At 43.6% G+C, this 21,755-nt stretch overlaps 3 protein-coding genes across 4 annotated transcripts; 1 reads left to right on the top strand and 2 right to left on the bottom strand.

Annotated features, from left to right (window-relative positions):
• Positions 1–1,965: 1,965 nt before the first annotated feature.
• si:ch73-366l1.5 (FILIA-N KH-like domain-containing protein) lies at positions 1,966–9,576 on the bottom strand. Of its 2 annotated transcripts, none has more exons than XM_058654064.1 (4): positions 9,185–9,576; positions 5,432–6,380; positions 5,148–5,232; positions 1,966–2,186 (listed from the first exon to the last, which is right to left on the bottom strand). In XM_058654064.1, exons 1-4 carry the CDS (start codon positions 9,461–9,463, stop codon positions 2,072–2,074), a joined length of 1,428 nt encoding a protein of 475 aa, XP_058510047.1. In that variant the 5' UTR covers positions 9,464–9,576; the 3' UTR covers positions 1,966–2,071. The 2 variants fall into 2 exon arrangements, with proteins under 2 accessions (XP_058510047.1, XP_058510048.1); XM_058654065.1 differs by lacking the exon at positions 1,966–2,186 and adding an exon at positions 3,759–3,933 and having other exon boundaries at positions 9,185–9,575.
• Positions 9,577–11,654: 2,078 nt separating this feature from the next.
• Positions 11,655–17,537, bottom strand: jmjd6 (jumonji domain containing 6, arginine demethylase and lysine hydroxylase). Its single transcript, XM_058654077.1, has 6 exons — positions 17,118–17,537; positions 15,728–16,116; positions 14,076–14,362; positions 13,388–13,523; positions 12,981–13,113; positions 11,655–11,910 (listed from the first exon to the last, which is right to left on the bottom strand). Exons 1-6 carry the CDS (start codon positions 17,244–17,246, stop codon positions 11,779–11,781), a joined length of 1,206 nt encoding a protein of 401 aa, XP_058510060.1. The 5' UTR covers positions 17,247–17,537; the 3' UTR covers positions 11,655–11,778.
• A 119-nt stretch (positions 17,538–17,656) lies between these two features.
• On the top strand, positions 17,657–21,706 carry mettl23 (methyltransferase 23, arginine). Its single transcript, XM_058654110.1, has 6 exons — positions 17,657–17,784; positions 18,928–19,040; positions 19,250–19,354; positions 19,464–19,701; positions 20,070–20,154; positions 20,467–21,706. The coding sequence occupies exons 2-6, from the start codon at positions 18,945–18,947 to the stop codon at positions 20,630–20,632; spliced, it is 690 nt and encodes a 229-aa protein (XP_058510093.1). The 5' UTR covers positions 17,657–17,784; positions 18,928–18,944; the 3' UTR covers positions 20,633–21,706.
• Positions 21,707–21,755: the final 49 nt, after the last annotated feature.

Genomic DNA, 21,755 nt, shown 5'->3' with positions numbered 1-21,755 from the left:
TGATGAAGCCGTACACAGAAACCTGCATGACAGACGGACACGAGACCAGCAGGTCCACCAAAACCTGTTTCTGTGTGTGTGTGTGTGTTACCTGGTCACAGGTGTGTATGGCCGTCAGCAGCATCAGAGCTCCTGTGCTCGGCATGTACAGGTGACAAGTCCGAAGAGCTGAGACATCAGAGACATCAGAGAAGAAAACAGAGACATCAGAGACATCAGAGACATCAGAGAAGAAAACTAAGACATCAGAGAAGAAACAGAGACATCAGAGACATCAGAGAAGAAAACTAAGACATCAGAGAAGAAACAGAGACATCACAGACATCAGAGAAGAAAACTGAGACATAAAAAAATCACAAACTGAAAAATCACAAACTGGTTTGAATGATTAAAAAAAACCCACGGTGATCCATTGATTATAAAAGTAGTTCTAAACAGGTGTGGACATGTCCTCAGGTGTCCCCTCTGTCTCTGCTGCTGCCACCATCACGTAGTCTCTGAGATCTGACGGGATGAAGACCTACTTCACGTCCTGCAGAAGGAGGAGGATCAGTAATTCACATAAACATTATTGTTTTCATGTTAATAATCTGGTGATGAAGAATCAGCAGAAAAACAGAGAGAACAGCATGTTTTTAAAGTAGCAACTACGGATGTCCCATAATATCGGCCTACTGATAATATCAGCCCGATATTAGCATATTTTTGTGATATCGTTATTTCTGCTGATAATTTTAAATTTTTCATCATCATCATCATCATTATCACCATCATCATCAGTAGGGTATTCGTATACCATAATAATGAGCCGTATTTAGTTTCAGTAACTGTAACTAACCAGCCAAGAACAACAACTTTCTGTGCCCTACATAGAAAACACTCTGGGTCGTCCCCATATTACCCAGCGCCCCTGCGCCCCCATCTGGTGTGGAGTGTGGCGACACCCCATACATCACTTCATAACATCCCTCCCCTCTTAAATTGAAACTATTCGTAGTTTACGTTCACAACAATCTGGTGCACACAAACCCCAACCAACAGTTTACACTGGCACCACCCTAACCTTTATGAATAACATTCATAACGTTTGAACAAAATACACCACTGTCACTCATACGTCACTTCACAAGAATCATCATCATCACCATCATCATCATCATCATCATCATCATCATCATCACCATCAAAATCATCATCATCATCATCACCGTCATCATTATCACCATCAAAATCCTCATCATCACCACCATCATCATCACCACCATCACCACCATCATCATCACCACCATCACCACCATCACCATCATCACCACCATCATCATCACCATCACCATCATCATCACTCACCGTTTGTTCTTCATGAAACAAGAGTAAAATCCTCCTCTCCATCGTCTCCTGGAGCCACGCTGCCCCCTGCTGTCTGCTCACTGACATGACGGCACACACACACACACACACACAACACACACGTTCACACACAGGTAAACCAATCAGGACTCAGTGTCAGCTGTCAATCATGACGCAAACCAAACTGATCAGAGACACTGATCTGTGGTTTTAACATCACACACACACACACACAGGAGTTGTGTGCCTCCATCAATAAGTTCAAATGTCTGATTTTGTAAAATTTGGCGTTTGAAATATTTAATTTAGACTGAACTAAGTGACCACACGAGGCAGCAGAGGACCAGCAGCTCTGAGGTTTGGTGTGGGAGAGTGAGCGGTTTATAAACTTCAGTTTCCTGTTGAGTCTGATGAAATTCTCATTTTTCTTTCTTCTGCTGCTGCTGTTTTCCTGTCACATGACCTCAGGTGAGACGCTGCTGCCAAAGTCCACAGCCCCGCGAGACCCTTTTTAGACATTTGGTCTTTTATTTGTCAAATAACCATTTATTAGAGATTATATCACAATCAACATGAATAAGATTTGAAATAGAAGACAGAAAACACACACACACACACTTAAATTAATGAAATTTATTATAAACAAACCCTGAATATCGTTGACAAACAAAAGGACAGAGCGATGTTTGAGTTTGGAGACGAGGACACGCCCAGCTTGTGATGCTCAGAGCGAGTAGAGCTTCAACTGCTCCTCCATGTCTCCCTCCGTCACCTCCCCCAGCGCCTCCTGGTTCTCCCTCAGCAGCAGGAAGATGGCCGCCAGCTGCTCCTGTTGCACCCTGGGAAATGAGCACACACACACACACACACACACGATGACCTGACTGTAGCACGGTGTGTCATAAAAGAATAATACTGATGACATTGATGCGTGGAACATACATTTGTGTGAACTGAACCTTTAAAACTTGGAGAGCGTGACTGACTCACAAGCCCCTCCCCCTCCCTTTTGTCCCCTCCCCTTTCCAAACACCTGTTTCTAACAGTCAAAAAACGGTGAAAAACAGAGAAAACAGCGTGTTTTAAAGTCGTCATATGACAGAGAGTAAATGTTTGGCGTGTGAGCTTCAGGAGGCTTTCGGCAGCTCCCACATTTACATCCCAGGGAGTAAATGTTTGGCGTGTGAGCGTCAGGACGCTTTCGGCAGCTCCCACATTTACATCACAGAGAGTAAATGTTTGGCGTGTGATCGTCAGGAGGCTTTTGGCAGCTCCCACATTTACATCACAGAGAGTAAATGTTTGGCGTGTGATCGTCAGGAGGCTTTTGGCAGCTCCCACATTTACATCCCAGAGGGTAAATGTTTGGCGTGTGAGCGTCAGGAGGCTTTCGGCAGCTCCCACATTTACATCCCAGAGAGTAAATGTTTGGTGTGGGAGCTTCAGGAGGCTTTCGGCAGCTCCCACATTTACATCACAGAGAGTAAATGTTTGGCGTGTGATCATCAGGAGGCTTTCGGCAGCTCCCACATTTACATCACAGAGAGTAAATGTTTGGCGTGTGAGCTTCAGGAGGCTTTCGGCAGCTCCCACATTTACATCACAGAGAGTAAATGTTTGGCGTGTGAGCGTCAGGAGGCTTTCAGCAGCTCCTACATTTACATCACAGAGAGTAAATGTTTGGCGTGTGAGCTTCAGGAGGCTTTCGGCAGCTCCCACATTTACATCACAGAGAGTAAATGTTTGGTGTGGGAGCTTCAGGAGGCTTTCAGCAGCTCCCACATTTAGTCCCAGAGAGTAAATGTTTGGCGTGTGAGCGTCAGGAGGCTTTCAGCAGCTCCCACATTTACATCTGTGACAAACGGCTGTGAACTGACGGAGAAACAACAGTTTTAAAATCACCCTCGTCTTGATTTTTAACATGGGAGTGAATGAGAGGTTTGAGCAGAACTCTCTGTGCTTTTAGGTGATTTTAAGAAAAACTGCAAGTCATATGAAAATGAAAACAACTTCAAAACTTTGACTTGGGTGAGGAAAGTCTCAAGTCCCGTGATCTGTTTAATGTTTCAACCACGACTCTACGTTAAAGTATGACACTCCAAATTGGGCGGAGTTACCCATTTGTGTGTGGAAATTCTTCAGTTTTTTTGCGATTTTTGTCGCCATGGTTACTAGAAACGCTTAGAAAAGTCATAGCACACCATTCCCAATCAAACTGCATGTTTTATATTTTTAGTGCTGAAAATATTCACATTTAAGAAGCAGAAAAATCACAGAAACTCAAACTGAGTAATTATTAATTCAAGTAGTTGACAACTAATTTAATAACTGATAAATAACCAGTTAACTGAGTCACTGTTTTATTCTATTTGGGATCCAAAATGAATAAAGTGAAAAACAACAAACACAAGTTCACTTTCACACGTTTATTTCATGTTTAACATCAAACGTTCACTGTCGTAAAACCACACACACACACACACACACAAGCTCCGCCCAGAAAATAATTCAACCAAAACAAGAAGATGGACAGATTTTTTATCTCCAACAAACTTCAAAGCTCCTCCTCCTCCAGATTATTCAGAACTGAAGCAACAGGGGAGAAAAAGGGAGATTATCAGTGGAATCTCAATCTCACAGGTTCATCACTCAGATAAACATTTATTTAATCTCATAAATGTACGAATTTGAGCACTTTCATTTCACAAATTAAGACATTTAATCTCATTCATTTATAAATGCAACATCAAACACACACTAATTCATCTCAGACATGGATTAAGTTAATCTGGATGAATGAATGAACTTCAACACTAATTAATATGTCACACACAGACCACATGTAAACATTTATACATTTAATCTCACGGATTATTCACTTTGATTTTGTGAATTTACCACTCTTCTGATGTATAAACCAAATCAGAAGAAGAAGAGTTGCTATTATGGTCTGTATTTAGCTTTTATAATACTTTTATTTTATATCAGAAAATGACTTTTGATGCTTAAGTAAATATAAATGTAAACTTTAACACTTTTACTGAAGTCAGATTATAAATCTTTAAAGAACTTTATAGACAAACTGTAAATAAACACTTTTACTCTGTGACGTTGTTTGTTAGTTACTCACCGTTAGCTGTGGTGTTAGCATGCAGGCGAGGTTAGCAGCAATGCATCAGTGGGCGGAGTCAGAAAGCTTTACTTTGTTTAAAGCCCGAGTACGAACGCCAGGGGCTGAAGCACCAGGGGCCCCGACGGCAGGGGCCCCGATGGCAGGGCCTCTATAACTTGGTGGGAAGACGAACGAAGAAAGTTGATCGCAAACCGCGGCCTCAACTCAAGATGCAGGAAGTCAGCCATTTTGATTTTTGACAACCATTTTGGCAATTTCATCACAAAAAAAATGTAAAAGATGATTTTGAAAATTATTTGCTGGGCCAGATATTAATGTCGGGTGGACCAGTTTGGGCCCACGGGCCACCAGTTGGTGAGCACTGCGCTACATAAAATGCTTTGTTTAGAAAAAGCTTGTTGACCTCTCATGACTTCATATCATCACTTCCTGTTTCCTGAGGTAAGATGCAGATGTGTTGTTAGCATGTGTTAGCAACGTGTGTTGCTAGCATGTTTTCACAGCATAGTTGTTAGCTTGTTTTAGCAGTGCGTGTTATTAGCATACATTAGCAGCATAGTTGTTAGCATGTGTTAGCATGTAATAGCAGTGTGTGTTGTTAGCATGTGTAGCATGATTCAGACATGCTGTGCTTGTGTCCTCATGAGGACGGCGTGTGGTGACTGACCTCTGCTCCTCCTCAATCTCCTCTTTGGTCATCAGCGTCTCAAACTTGCTCTGTTTCTTCCCCACAGTGAAGGTGACTTTGTCGTCTGAAACACACACACACACACACACAAAGTGACTGACTCCACCCCCCTTTTAAAATCAAGTGTAACTCCACCTCTTTTGTTCAGGTGTAAACCAGAGTTCATGTTATTGTGAAACTAAACTAAACCAATCACTCACTCACTCACTCAGCTGATGATTCATGTAGTCATGGATTAATAATGGATTCATTGAGAGTCTTACCGTTGTCCCCGCTGGTCTCTGGTCCAAGGTCTTCACCAGATCCAGGTCCAGGGTTGGACAGACCTCCAGTGGAATCAGGGACCTGCTCGTCCACAGGCTGCAGGACCGCTTCAGACACCAGCTCAGGCAAAGCAGGTTCTGGTTCTGGGACTGCAGAAGGTTCTGGCACTGGTTCGGGCACAGATACTGGTTCTGGGACTGAAGCCCATTCTGGGACTGGCTCAGGCACCGATACTGGTTCTGGGACTGAAGCACATTCTGGGACTGGTTCTGTGATTGCAGCTAGTTCATGGACCACAGCAGGTTCTGGTACAACAGTAATTGTATGTGCTGAAACTGGTTCTGTCTCTGAATCTTTGACTGGTTTCAGAGCTGGCTCTGGTTCTGGAACAGATGTGAGTGGTTCTGGAACAGGCTTTGGGTCTTTTAAGGTTTCTGGCACAGGTACTGATGCTGATTCTGGATTTAGGATAGGTTCTGGTGCTGGTTCTGGAATTGGTTCTGGTGCTGCATCTATGACAGGTTCCAGAACAGGTTCTGGTGCTAGGACAGGATTTAAGACAGGTTCTGGTGCTGGTTCTGGGACTGTTGCTGGTTCTGGTGCTGAGACAGGTTCTGTTTCTGGGACAGATTCTGGTTCTGGGGTAGGTTTTGGTTCTGGGATAGGCTCTGATGCTGGGGAAGGTTCTGGTGCTGGGGAAGGTTCTGGTTCTAATGCTGGGGCTGGGGATGGTTCGGGTTCTGGTGCTGGGACAGGTTCTGGTTCTGGTACAGGTTCTGATGCTGGGACAGGTTCTGGTGCTGGGACAGGTTCTGGTTCTAGTTCTGGGACAGGTTCTGGTGCAGGTTCTGTTTCTGGGACAGGTTCTGGTTCTAGTTCTGGGACAGGTTCTGGTGCAGGTTCTGTTTCTGGGACAGGTTCTGGTTCTGGTGCAGTTTCCAGGACAGTCTGGAAAGAAAACAGGTTTTGTTATTGAGATCATTTCAATGTTGCTTTGAGAAAATAGTCATGTGTTTATATTTTATATATCACACACACACACACAGAGATTTGAACCCTTTAAATGCAGGTTTTTGTACTTAAAAGACTGACACACGACATGTATGAACACATGAATGTCTCTGCACACGTGTCTGCAGCAGGACCGCTGACCTCTGACCTCCCACAGAGGATCTGTCACACGCAGCTCGTCGTTGACGCTCGGCCGCCGCCTGTCTTTGACACCAGGACAAAAAAAACCTCCCGAGTGTCCGTCAAGCTGTCACTCACACACACACACACACACACACACACACACACACAGAGACGTGTGAAGTGCTGAGTGTGCACACATGGACACCTGAGTGTGTGTTACCATGTTCTAACTGTGGAGGTTCTAACGCACAACATTTGGTGTGAACTCCAGTTTTATATGTGAGAAAAAAACTGCCATGATTTCACGTCCACGTCAGCAACAAGTGTTAAAAAAGAATAAAATATAATCCCAAACTTTTCACAACCACACAACGGTCACTTTAAAGCACTCACTCTCCCACACCAAAGATCATCATCATCATCATCATCATCATCACACACACAGGAGTTGCCTCCATCACTAAGTTCAAACATCTTATTTTGTCACTTTAGTGTTTTAAATCCTTTGTTCAGATTGACCTCAGTGACACAAAGTGACCACACGAGGCAGCAGAGGACCAGCAGCTAAAATCACTGGTTTTCTCTCTGAGGTTTGGTGTGAGAGAGAGTGAGATAAAGACGTGATCATGGAGCATGTGCAGTTCACTGCTGCTGCCACCTTGTGGTAAATGTATATATTTATATTTACAAGCATCAGGTTAACGCTCATTTCGGTTATTCTCAATAACTTACTTGTTATATTTTTATATTAACCTTTTTTTATATTTATACCTTCTGCTCTAAAATGAATTCTCTTCTTGTGTTTATATATTTATTGTCAAGTCAAATTTTATTTATATAGCACATATACAAACGGCTGAGCCGCAACCAAAGTGCTTCACAGAAAGTGCTTAAGTGCTCAATGCAAAAAGACATAAAAAGAAAAGAAAAGGGTTAAAAGACAAAGACTGAGTTTAGACTATTTAAAAAGACACTAGTCAAAGGCAAGGAAAAAAAGGTGGGTCTTTAACTGGGATTTAAAAATATTTAAAGACTGGGCGGCCCGGATGTGTAGGGGGAGGGACTTCCAGAGTCTGGGGGCTGCCACAGCGAAGGCTCGGTCCCCCCTGGTTTTAAGCCTGGTCCTGGGCACTTCCAACAACAGTTGGTCAGCTGACCGGAGTGCTCTAGCTGTTGTATTTGTGAGAAAAGTGGAACCAAGTCAAATTCCTTGTTTGTGTTACAATAACGTTTATTGTGATTTATCCTGGGGTGTGTGTGTGTGTTTATATGTTACTTCAGACTTTATTTTAATTTCAAAAATTTTATCTGACCAAAAAAAGACAAAGAAGTGGTTTTCTGCTCACTCACTCATTCACTCACTCAGACTATCAAACTCACAGAATGAGACACGCCCACACACCAGCTGTGTCAGCAGCAGTCATGTGACACCATGAACATACGTGTAAATATAGGACGGTGGAGCAGTCGGTAACGCGGTGGAGCAGCGGTGTACGCATTCCTCTGGCCTTTTAAAGACCTCGGCAAGAACAGGTGAAAGGTCAAAAAAGATCCCAACAAACCACACCCACACGACCACACGTGGCATTTATCGGCACCGTCAGCCGAGTTGTTGCCGAGCCACGTGAGACTCTTTCACAGCTGCGCCCCCTGCTGCTGAGACACAGAGGCTCACGCTCAGAGACAACATGGCCGACACAAACAGATTTTTGGATCATAAACTCGACGCCAGTTTAAGTTTCTACGATCTCTGCGTCACATGATCACGTCTTTATTTCACTGTGAGACCGACTGTTGTAAACCACTCACTCTCCCACACCAAAGCCCAGAGAGAAAATCAGTGATTTGAGCTGCTGGTCCTCTGCTGCCTCGTGTGGTCACTTTGTGTCACTGAGGTTAATCTGAAGAAAAGATTGCAAACACTGAAATGACAAAATAAGACATTTGAACTTAGTGATGGAGACAGCAGTGTGTGTGTGTGTGTGTGTGTGATGTTAAAATCACTGATTTTCTCTCTGGGCTTTGGTGTGGGAGAGTGAGTGTGTGTGTGTGTGTGTGTGTGTGTGTGGGGGGGAGAGTGAGTGGTTTACACAGTTGATTTATAACGACATTGAAAGAGTTTAATGAACATTTTCATTTATATAGCGGGTAGCGAGTGTTTACAATATATGCTCTACATTTAATTTTAATCAAAATCTTAAGTTAATTGATTTTTAAATTAGTGTAATAATATAATGAATTGCAATATTTTGGTCAGGAAAGCGACATGAAAATGTTCCACCTTAACGACATAAACATGCTGGTTGTATTAGGACCACATGTCAACATTTTGACATGAAGTTAAAAAAATTAAAGGGCATGAATTCTGACTTTAATCTCATAATTCTAACTTTAATCTCATAATTCTGACTTTAATATCATAATTCTAACTTTAATCTCATAATTCTGACTTTAATCTCATAATTCTGACTTTAATCTCAGAAATCAAACTCTCTCTCTATATATATATTTCACATGTAGCCTTAATTCGCTCTGACTCTTTGACTTGTTGTTGGACTTAAATGACATAAACACAAAATCTGTCATGGTGAAACTACATTAATAAAATTCGAGATTACCTTATCCGGTGAGACCAGGATCTTGTCAGCGGCTCCGACGTCATGTACAGCCGGAGCTGGAGGCTCTGGTCCCGGTGAGATTGGAGGCTCGGACCGCAGCGGCTCTCCCAGAGCTCTGGACGGAGGGACATCGTCTCCGTAGCCGGGCGTGGACTTCTTAGCCCCGGCGGGAGAGGAGGAGGAGGAGTCGGTCTTCTTACGGAGGAACGAGGAGGCGAAATAAAGAGCGACCACGGTGAAGAGGATGGCGGGAAAGATGACGCTCGGGTCCAGGTCCATGTTGATGTATTTACGAATAAAAAGTTTAAATGAAGTCAGTGTTTACAGGAGAGACAGAGTGTGTGTGTGTGTGTGTGTGTGTGTCCCTGGTCACACACACTCACTGAAGCCTCGCCCCGCCTCCACACGCAACCTGCCTCGGTCAGGGGGCGTGTCGTGAGTGCTACAGGCTGCATCAACCGCGAAGTTCAACATCCGACTCCCCTTCAACTGAATTGCCACCACCGGATGCTTGTCTTACGGAGTTCTTTTAGAATAAAATACCTATAGTTTTAGGTATTTAGGCCGCAGTTTTCAAAGTAAAAGTTTCCTTTCGTCAACACAATACAAAACAGTTGTTTTTTTTATCAACACGAAATTGTTTTCAAAATAAGTCTCATTTTGTGTCCCCGAAAATAGTCACTTTTCAAAATAAAGGTCACGATTTCTGTCCACTAAAAATCAACCCGTTTGCAAAGTGAGTGTTTTCGTTGGTCCAAGCTGAAACATGAACCCAGTTTCCAAAATAAGTCTCATTTTCTGTTCACAGAGACACAAACCCAGTTTTCAAAATAAAGTTTCCGTACACCCGCACTAAAGTACAAGCCAGTTTTTCAAAATAAGTCTCTTTCTGTTTGTCAACGCTGAACCACAGACCCCATTTTCAAAATAAAGGCCTCAATTTCTATCCACTAAAACACAACCCAGGTTTTCAAAATAAGTCTCTGTCCGTCCACGCTGAAACAATACGTTTTCAAAATGAAAGTCCGTTTCTGTTTTCCGCACTTAAGTCTGTGCTTTTTTCTCCAAAGTAAAAGTCTGTTTCCGTTTGCCCACGCTGAACCAGACACAGCTTTCAAAATAAAAGGCCCACAAGTATAGTGAAAAAGTTAAAAACAAATAGAAATTGAAAGTGTCACGAGTGATTAGAAAAGATTTTATTGAGCGACAACACTAAATTTACTATAGCCAGGTCTGTGTCATGTGAAGAGACCCTTCATCCTCATCCTCTCACACACACACACGTCAATTCAGATGGCAGGTGGAGGTGAAAGGCACCATGTGACTCACCTCAGACCAGCAGAGCGCCTTCTCATTTAGTTCAAGACATGAATAAAAAAACAAGAACACAGCGTCGCCCTCTGCTGGTGGGCCAACCTCAGACAGGCACTTAGAAGCCTCACATGAACACAGACGTCACTGCTGCTCGTGAAGGACTCACACATGAGTGTGTGTGTAGGGGGGGGCGGGGCTTACACAGCAGAGGAACAAACTGTCAACAAAGGGTTTTTAAATCAGACTTGAGAGACTCGTCATTGTCATGGAAACTCGAAGCTGATGGTTTGGTTTACCGTTCTCCGCACGCGTCCAGGAGAGTGCTCGTACTGACCACTGCCCACGTTAAAGGGATAGTTCAGGGTTTCTATTGGATACTGTCGCACAGTCAGCGCCCTCTGCTGCTGAGAATGAGCCTGAGACACAGAAGACAACCTGAGACACAAGGACGTACGTAGGTTATTTAAGTTATAAGTTGTTTGGTCCTGAAAATGTAGATCAGAAAAAAACCTTTCATTTACTAATCAGTTAATTGATGCGGCCCAAGACTCGGCTGATCAAACACTTTAGTTAACGTTTCTACAATGTTTACGTCACATGATCACGTCTTTACCTGGACAGAGACACACACGGTCCTCGTGTGGTCACTTTGTGTCATTGAAGTCAATCTGAACAAAGGATTTCAAACACTGCCGTGACGGAATAAGACATTTGAACTTAGTGATGGAGGCAGCAGTGGATCAACAACTCCTGTGTGTGTGTGTCACTGATTTTCTCTATGGGGTTTGGTGTGTGTGTGTGAGAGAGAGGTTTACAAATGTCTGTCTCACAGTGAGATAAAGACGTGATCATGTGACAGACATCAGAGACTTAAACTGGCTCGTCCTTGTGTCTCTGCTGCCTCTGACTCCGTGTTACGACCTCACCCCCTCTTTTAAATAGAACTTGAACTTTCCCTTTGACACCAACTTTAAATATTCAGGTCCCTCATTCTCGCCACAAGGTCACGTCAGAAAGCAGCTACGTTCGTTTTAAAACCCAGGAAAGTTCCCCAGCGTCCCTCAGTCATATTTCCCTCTGATTACAGAAGCAGCAGAGACAAACAGAGACTGACTGAAAAGCAGAGGTGACAGCTCTCCATCCTCCTCCTCCTCCTCCTCCTCCACGCACCCCTCACAGATCTGTGGCAGCCATCTTGCCTCTACAGACGGCCGTCACTCAGAGATTCAGACATTTACAAAAAGACACCACTGGAGGTTTGTGTGGACGGAGGCTGGAGGTCACCGTGATGAGCTCCTCTCCTTGCTGATGCAGTCGTCCTGGCTGCTGGTGTCCCCGTTGGCCGCTGTCCCACAGGTGCGTCTCTTCTTCCTGCGGTGAGACATGGCGTCGCCCTCAGAGCCAGACTCCGCCTGTGGAACACAGAGTACAGACGTGCCGTCACCACGTGTCCTGTTACAGCAACACGACAACATGTGACAGTACTGACGTACAGTATCTCCTACATCAGGATACAGACTCAACATAAACGAATTTAATAATCCACGTAATCTTTGTTTTTCTCTCTGTAAACAGCCGCTGCACCTCCCGCTGCCTCGTCTGTCTCGCTGTCTTTCTGTCCTTGACGCACATGTGCAGTCGTGGTAATCGGGTCAGTGGTGATGTCACTGGAATAGTTACGCACTAACACTGTCATGAATAACCGGCAACGGAGCTCGAAAGTTTGGGAGCATTTGACCAAAATAAAAGAGAAGAATGTGAAATGGAACGTTCCTTCATGTCAGTGCGACGGCGACGCACGAGCATCTGAAAAAGAAAGCGCGCTGTGGCTGATTCTGACGGAGAGGGACAGTCGTCTGGCTAAAGTAATAAGCTTGTAAAATCAACGTCAACAGTGAGCTACTAACTTATAGCTGTAAACGTCAATATGAAAGATGACGATGTCATTAGCCTATAACGCTCATGTTTTATAATATATACATATACATATTCATAGTTTTTGCTTCCATTTTACAAAGCACTAAACATTTACAGCTTCATTTTATTTCATTTATCACATTAAAACCGTCAGAAATGCTGCTACAAGTTGCAAACTTCATTCAAAGTTGAATGAACGTTCATCTTAATTGTCTTTATGTTGAGTTTGCACAAACCTTAAACATATAAGAGCAGCTGCTGCAAGAAGCTGCACTTTACGTATGATCCTGTTAGTCGACTAATCGCAAAAATAATCACCAGCGATTATTGAAATCATCACCTGTGGCAGCGCTAATGTAAACACGTTATTTATAAGAGACATCACGCAGACTCTTATTTCAAGAACATCTGTCTGTCTGACAGTTGGACAGTTGGACAGTTGGACAGGTGACTTACTAAGAGCACCAGAGTGAGCAGAGCACATTCTGCTAGTGTTTGGATGAGAAATGCCTGGTGTTGGGTGTGAAGCACGAGGCTAAAAGAAAACGAATGAAATGCAACAAACGTCAGAGTCGGATGAGCTGGAGGAGGACGATGATGAAGAGTCACTGGAGCTGTCAGACGCGATGCCCGTCGCCTCCTGCAGGTCCACTTTGTCGGCCAGAGCAGCCATGTCTGGTCTCTCCTGCTTCAGGATTCTGACGAGACAAAGAGCAGCAGAGTGGCGTTTCCATGGACACCAAGAACCTGAACATCACAATCATCACAAAACACGCCAATCTCACACCTCTGAGCTGATAATCTCATTGTCATTGTCAAACTGTCATTTTTCAGCTTCTTAAATGTGAATATTTTCTTGTTTAGAAATCATTGGACATGTGGACAAAAACAAGACATTGGAGAACATCATCATTTCCACGTTGGACAAACACTCGTGATCATGTGACGTAGACATCGTAGACAAACACTTACCGATACCACTTCCTGGAGAGCTTGGGTCGTCCTCGGACAGTTTTGTGCCACACGATGGGGAAGTTGGTGGAGCTGGCAAAGTTCTGGGTGATGGCGATGGTTGCGTCCAGGTTAAGGACGACGTGCCACCATCCACCTGCAGACACACAGCTAGTTAGGATTAACATCAGGAGGACATGAAGACTTTGACTGGTTGGACAGTTCTATAGTTCGTGGTAGGAAACAGAATAACTGTGAACATTTAGCCATTCAGAATGTACCAATGATAGAACAATAATATTATAGTATATATGTGTGTATATATATATATATATATATATATATTTATATATATATATATATATATAATATAATATAATATTATTGTTCTATCATTGTTCTATCACACACACACACACACAAACATTTATTTATTATATTATCATTATCTCTGGCAGGAGACAGTTTTAATACAGTTTAAAAAAAATGACTTCTGTTAACTCTAATGTATGTTTAATCTATCTATCTATCTAATGATATACAGTACTGTGTACTGTACTGTATCTGCTGTAAAAAACATCTATTACACCAGGTTGTGGACGAAATGTCATCTTTTCCAAACAATGATCAGTATTTTCGGAAATTTGATAAATGCAGGAAATTTAAAGAGATAGAAAGACACGGTGGAAGAGCGGCGTTCTTCACTGACCAGGCACAAAGACGGTCTCTCCGGGTTTCTGCAGGATCTCCAGGGGCGTGAACTCTGGAGGCCAGGTGGGCTGCTGCGTCCGGGGATAGACCACGGTGAACCATGTGATGGCCTCGTCCTGCTGGTTGCCGCCGTCCTCTCGGGTCACTTTGATCAGCTCTCTGGGCGTGTTGGTGGGGAACAGGCACCACCTCTTGTGACCCTGAACCAGGGCGTTCCAGGCGCTGGTGCCCAGCGGGTCGATGTGGATGCCTGTGCCAGAGCGAGCCGGGCCCATCACAAACCACCTGACGAGCAGTGCAGGGATAATGCAGGTTAAAATCCTGCTACAGGAAAAGGTCATCGCTGCATCTCTGCGTTAAACCTCACATCTGCCGTCTAGTAGAGATGCTGGAACGACCTTCGGAGTCCAATATAATTAAAATATTTTAAAAAATCAATGACAATCGAGTGCTGTTTCATTTACAAAGAATCTACAAAGACACAAACATTTACTCACAGCTTTTCTGGAACTGAAAAATATAGTATTTCACATCCTTCACAGTATTTCACATCCTTCTGTGGGCTGGTTCTGGCCCGTGGGCCGCATGTTTGACACCCCTGGTCTAGTGCATACGTCTATGAACAGCATTGTTGCCTGCCAGAGGGGGCGCTACCATGGTTATGTGAAGTGAGCTACTGGAGCTCTATTTAAACCCACGACATACTCAATCTGTTTGTATTATGTGAAAAATCTATTTGAAACAAAACTATTATACAAAGTTGTCAGTGGAAGAGTCGTGAGCGTCGACACGATGATCAAAGCGTTACAGCCATCACCTCCATTGTGTGTGTTATTTTACACACACAAGTAGGCGATATTGATGGAAATCAATATCCCGATAGTTTGGGGGATTTTGCCGATAACTAAAATGTGTTTGTAAAAGCATGGAAGGCCTGTTGTAGCAGCTTCTCTTGTTAATATTATATTAGAAGTTAACAGGTCTTATTTATTAACTTAAACTTATGTTATATTGCACAACGAGCAACAAAAACTAATATAAACAATACTCATCATATTTGAAGTACAAGGCAATTTCCCACATAGTTTACAGATTGGCGTGTTTGGAGTGACGTCAGTGTTTTGAAAGTTAAACCACCTCCATGTGAGTGAAGAGGATCCACGTTCAGCTATGAAATCTAACGATGTGGATTCTGAGGCTGGTAGAGTTTGTGTTTGTTCACTCGTGTTTCACTTCAGTCATACATGCAGCTACATTATCTTGGTTTGTTGTTGTTGTTGTGAGGCGTGGACACGACATGTGTTCTCAACGCACATGCACCGCAGTCTGTCCTGTGAGGCTCGATCATGCAGTGAAGGTGTGGCCTTTCAAAAAGGCGGGTTTTGATCGATTCTTGCAAAAATGATTCCGACATTCTCGTTATTGTGATTTCACACATCTTTAAAACAAGATGCTGTCGTAGACGATATATATCGCACACCCCTACTTTAAAGGCAGTTCATCAAGACCCCGCCCACGTCGAGGGACAAACATCACTGATAACAAGTCACGTGGAGTCGTGCTAGAACGAACCTGTAACCTGAGTAAACCAATCACTTGCACCATTAGTCATCACCGATTCTTCACTGAACTTTTATGAACAGATCAAACCTGTATGGCGGTCTGCGCTTCTCGCCTGCAAACTGGAAGAGGTCGTCCCTGAAGAAGAGCGGGACCTGGTAATCCTCCAGCAACTTCCGCCGTTTGGGATGTTCACCATAGCTGCTGTCGAAAATGTAGAGCGGGCTGTCGTCCCTGGTGCTCTCCAGGTACTCCGCGTAGTACTTCATCTTCATCTTCACCGAGTAGCCGTCATTGTCCTCGCCGCACTTGAACTTCTGGTTGCGGTATTTGCGTTTGAGGCGCTCTAGAGTCCACTTCTCTCGGGCCGGCCAACTCTCCTGGCAGCTCAACAGGACGACGGGCTTGTACGGCCGCTCGAAGCGCTGGATGAACTCTTCAGGGCTGAGATGGAGGACGTCCACGCGCTCGACGTTGTCCTGTAACAAACAACAAACGTCAGCACTAACGTTAGCAGGGGGACAAAATAGCCACTTGGTGAAATATCGTCGTCCTTCCTCGCGCAACACGATAATCCAGGACAAAGATCTGTATTTAAATTCACAAATTAAGACGCTCTACTAGACGTTTCACTCGCCGGACACCACTGCTTCATGTCTCCTTGCGGTGGCGCTGCTGGTAAACTTGTGCATTAGTGACCTGGCTGAAGAGGGAGTTTATGTTAAGAGATGCTCCATGACCTTTGACCTTTCTCCATCTGGTGAGAAATCCTATGCTTTTTTGTTTTCTTCAGTTAGACTGAGATCGTGACGCATTACTCTGATTGTCATCAATATATCGATCATCGCAGAATCGTTGTGTCGGGATATTATTGGCGTCATGGACCATGTGTCAAATTGTGAGGTTCGATCAGTGTCAAAAAAACACTTTCTCCTCCACACGACAGTCACCTGAACCTGAGCTGACGCAGTGTGAGAAGCAGGTCGTTGTGAGACAGGTTAGTTTTACTCTACTGATGATGACAGACAGGTCGCCAGAGCGTCCAACAACAAACAAACACAAGACAGTCAACTTATCTCCGTGGTTGTCAAACTTTTTAAACCACAGAAGTAGCACCTGAGAAAAGAATGATCTCTCCCAGTAAAATGTTCAAATACAGCGTGAGCGAAGTCACAGGAGGCAGATTTCTCAGACTCTTATCTTTGTTTTTATTGTGTCTATTATATGTTTTTTATGTATGACAATGCTTTTACCTTACTGTCGTTTAGGAAGCGCGGATTTTAAGGACGTCCATTTGTTCCGTGTAGACAGGACGGATACACCAACATTTACGCGTGTTCCCTGTTAGGATATAGTGGTGTACGTATTTGACGTAAGTGCTTGTCGGGCTCCACTGTTCTCGGTGTCTACGTGACGAGCTGCACTCCTGCATAAGTAGCCACGGTTAGCTTAGCTTCGGATGCTACACTTACAACAGTACCTTGACGGTGCGGTGGGACAGGTCGAAGGACTCGCAGTAGCCGTGTTTGATCCAGTCTAGCGAGTCCTTGAGTTCGGGTCTGGCGCTCCGCTTCGCCTCTTTGATCCTCTTCTTACTCTTGTGGTTCATTCCTCCTCCTCCTGTGTTTTTTTGTTTTCCTTTTATATCGCTGCTAAGCTAGCGGGCTGAGCACACGTACACATTCACTGGCATGTGCGGGTGCCCGGCTAGGCTAGCTGCTGCTGATGCTGCTGCTATTCGATGACTGAAGACACACAGGTCGATGACGTCACTGACGTGTGTATCTCAGAGTCTGTCGCGTCACAAATGAGAACAGTGTGGACTTCTGCCTGGTTTATACACTTACATTCACAGCTGTAACACACTGTTAACAACAACTGCAAGCTACTAGCCGCCCAGCCAGTCACACACACAATGCTGCTGTAACTAACTGACGTTGTTAGCCCCGCCCCTGTGACAGGAGAGAACGCTCATTGGCTACAGCGTCGACGGAAACCAAGAACGCTGATTGGTTCAAACGGGGAACAAGCCTTCCCGCCAGGCACGCGAGTGAATGTGACTGGCCGTCGAGCGCGTCCGTCATTTGCGTGAATCGGCGCGAAGAATAACAGGAAGTGTTCGAAGAATGTCTGACGCCGACAACACGGTAACGACAAAGTTAATATTTTAGTCGTTCTCTTTGTAAGTCTACGTGTTGACAGACTTGTAGAAAGTACTTAAAGTGATACTTGAGTAAAAAAAAGTACATGACATTTACTGTACTTAAGTATCAAAGTCATTTTCTGATATAAAATGTACTTGAGTTTTAAATATAAAAAAAGAGTTAGGTTTAAAAAAAGAGTTAGGTTTGAGCCACGCTTTTAACGTTGAGGAATTTTCTGGTTAAAATCCTCAACCCGCTTTTAATGTTGTAATGGTGTCTGACTTCCTGTCCGACAAACAGTAACTTATTGACTTTTCCCGCTATAATTAGCGAGTATTCAGACCCCTCTAGCGATTGTTTTTCAAAAAAGCCACTAGCGTCATATCTAGTGAGATTTTCTGATGTTATTGGAGACTTTTGGAGACTCTGGTGTGAAAAAGAAAGCACGTTTAGTTCTAAAGGTCTTTGCATACCGGAAGTTAAGTTAAGGTTAAGGTTAAGTGTAGACGGGACAGTGATGACATGTTTAATGATCAACTTTAATGATAGCATAATAATAATACTGGTGATGATGATGATAATAATAATGATAGTTCAGAGTGAACATTGGTGAAAACTATTTGGAAGCTGATTTGATTTACACACACCATCCCACTGAGGCATCATTAAAACCCCCTCCACATGTCTGGTAATAGTTGTTCTCTTGTTTATTAAAAACAACAGGGTTTTGTGGAAAAGCGTCCTGCCACCATGTTAAATGTTTTGACTGTACGTCATCAACAACACTCTGAGCTGTGAATCCGTCGACCGAACGTCCAAATAATCGTGATTATGATTTTTCCCATAATCGAGCAGCCCTTCATGGTACTAACTGATTTACTGTGACAGGAATGCAATTAGTAGTGTTTGTTTGAGTGGCAGCCATCTTGGAAACCCATGAGTACAACTGGCGTACACGTGAAGGTCAGGGGTTACGGGTTAGGAGTTATGGGGTCGAGAGGTGTACACCGCCAGCGACTGTCGCAGGAGAGGAACCACAAATCTATCACATGCATCAAACTATTATTTGATATTTTAACTGTTGCATGGTGGAAACACAGAATACTCACTGAAATTTGCCTGGTTTTTTTTTGTTTTTTTTTACAGATGTCGTGAGGATCACAATGGAGCCAAGAAAACCAAGCATAGCTTTCAAAGAGTTCACGTTTGAAGACGTCAAGAAAACTACAGCGGAGTTCCTGTCAGTCTCCATACCTGAGGTGGGTTTGACTTTCATACGCATTGCTGCATGCACTCTATGAACATTCTCGGACTGAACATTTCTAACGATTTATGTCATTTTTGCTCAAAGTGCTATGAAACTTGTTTGAAATTATGACTTTGACTTAGTCTTGTACATTTAGAACTGTATAAGCTGATGTTTGGTCATGTTTTGTAACTTCTGGTGACTGTGATTAACTTTCTTTAGGTTCTTGATCCTCAGTATGGCATGTATGTGTGGCCGTGTGCAGTGGTGCTGGCTCGGTATCTCTGGACACAGAGAGAGGAGCTTACACACAAGAGCGTGCTGGAGGTGGGGAGAACATTGGAGTTTGGGATGCGAGTGCTCATACATGCAGCAGCTCGGTGTGCCACATGTTTATCTCTCTCTCCCCTCCCTCCCTCCCTCCCTCCCTCCACAGCTCGGTGCAGGTGTGAGTCTCCCAGGTGTGGTGGCTGCACTCTGCGGCGCACAGGTGATCCTGTCAGACAATGCCAGGATTCCTCGGTGTCTGGAGAACTGCAGACGCAGCTGTGAAGTTAATGGCCTCAGTGACGTGGTTGTGATGGGTCTCACCTGGGGCGAGATCTCCCCGGACCTAGTTCTGCTTCCAAAGCTAGACATCATCCTGGGGTCAGATGTTTTCTATGAGCCTCAAGGTTGGTGGAACTGCAGTAATAATGTAAATGTAATGTGCTTTATTTCTATAGCCCTCTAGAACAACCCACAGGTTAACAGATAGGTTCAAGTGCTAGGATTTACAAGTAGGGTCAGGTGCTGAGATTAACAGCTAGGGTCAAGTGCTGAGATTAACAGTTCGGGTCAGGTGCTGAGATTAGGGAATATAACTTTTGTGCTACAATAATAACTTCAATAGACATTAATTGAGCCTCAAAGTAGAACATTAGTAGATAAATACCAATAATAAAAGTTAACGCAAAAGATGAAAACTATGACGATCTTTCAGTGCAGGTTTAGCCTCTTCCTGACCCTAAAATGCTAACTGTGTGTTTGAAACATGTTTCAGATTTTGAAGATGTGCTTGTGACTGTTGCTTTTCTTCTGAGGAGAAACCCCAGTGCTCAGTTCTGGACCACGTACCAGGAGAGAAGGTAAAGCTGCACTAGTTTCTGTGGCGATGACCCGAGGGCGTTAAAAACAGAAAGGTGTAAATAAAGACTTTGATTCATAGGATCCAAGTCCAGGGTTGTGTCTTAATGTTGGTTTTGTCAAGAGAGCAGCAAATGTTTCCTTTCTCATTACATGTCACAGACCTCATTTACATCTTCTCCACCACATAGCCTGACACAAGCTCATCAAAGTTCCTCCTCCTTATTTTCTTCCTCTCACTCCTATCTGTTCTTCTTCCTCCCACTCCTGCTCCTGCTCCTGCTCCTCCTCCACCTGCTCCTGCTCCTCCTCAGTGCTGACTGGTCCATTGAAGTGCTGCTGCACAGGTGGCAGTTGCATTGTGTGGAGGTGCATGTGGAGGACTGTGCTGCTGATGAATGTTCTCCTGACAGACACAGTGTCCACATGATGATGATCACAGTGAAGACACAGGAAGTTCACAGGACTGTGACTTCCTGAAAGACAACACAACTCCTGCTTGTCTTTATCACGGTGGGTTCAGTTGATGAGAGGGAGAAGGTGCCATGTTACTTTCAGAGAGAAAGAAAATCTAACTCATTTATTGTGATCTGTAAATTGAAGCCACTGAAGTCAACTTTATTAGTTTCGTTGTAGATTTGTGAACAGAAATGTACAGGACCTTTTTATTAGCACGTTACCTTCATGTGGTTTGTGTCCAAAACATATAAATGTATGCCCTGAAGTTTGTGTCACTGTGTAAACCACACACTCTCCCAGTGATTTTAACATCACACACACAGGAGTTGTTGATCCACTGCTCCCTCCATCACTAAGTTCAAATGTCTTATTTTGTCACTTCAGTTTTTAATATATTTAATTTAGACTTAACTCAGTGACACAAAGTGACCACACGAGACAGCAGAGGACCAGCAGCTCCTGTGTCCCCGCAGCTAAAATCACTGATTTTCTCTATGAGGTTTGGTGTGGGAGAGTGAGTGGTTTACAGACGTCTGTGTAACAGTGAGATAAAGACGTGATCATGTGACGTAAATGTCATAGACTTAAACTAACCTAGATTTGAACAGCTGAGAGGTCGACTTTTCTTTTTTTTACAGCAATGAGATGGTGGACAATATTCTACACTGTACTACTTCATTTTAGACTCAAAAGCATTGCTGTAATGTACAATATTGATCATCAAAGCAGTGAGCAACAACTAAACAAAACAAAAAAACCTCGACCTCCCTTGTCTTTGGGTAAATGAAGGGATTTTAATCCTACTCTCTGTCTTTTCTTCTGCCAAATAAATGCTGAGATCAGTTTGTCTAACATGTATAAAGTGGGGGCAGGTACACTGCTTAATACCTAAGTCCTGGTTTGGACCAGCAAAAAGAGACATTGTCATTTAATTGTGTAGGCTCATCATAGCTTCTGATTTATTTTCATTCATTTTGTTTCCAGAAACTGACCCATATTCATGTAGGCATTTCATAAGAGCGGGGATGGAAAGAAGTGTAAAATATCAAAGTGTATATTTCTCCTCAAGTACAAATTAAAATTGTTTGTTCTCTATAGGTCTCTAGATATGATTACTGATTCACTGTTGTTCAGCATCACAAGA

Source organism: Solea solea, chromosome 16 (assembly GCF_958295425.1).
Source record: "Solea solea chromosome 16, fSolSol10.1, whole genome shotgun sequence".
In the NCBI taxonomy this organism is placed as follows: Eukaryota; Metazoa; Chordata; class Actinopteri; order Pleuronectiformes; family Soleidae; genus Solea; species Solea solea.
This window is presented reverse-complemented; position numbering and strand designations above follow the sequence as displayed.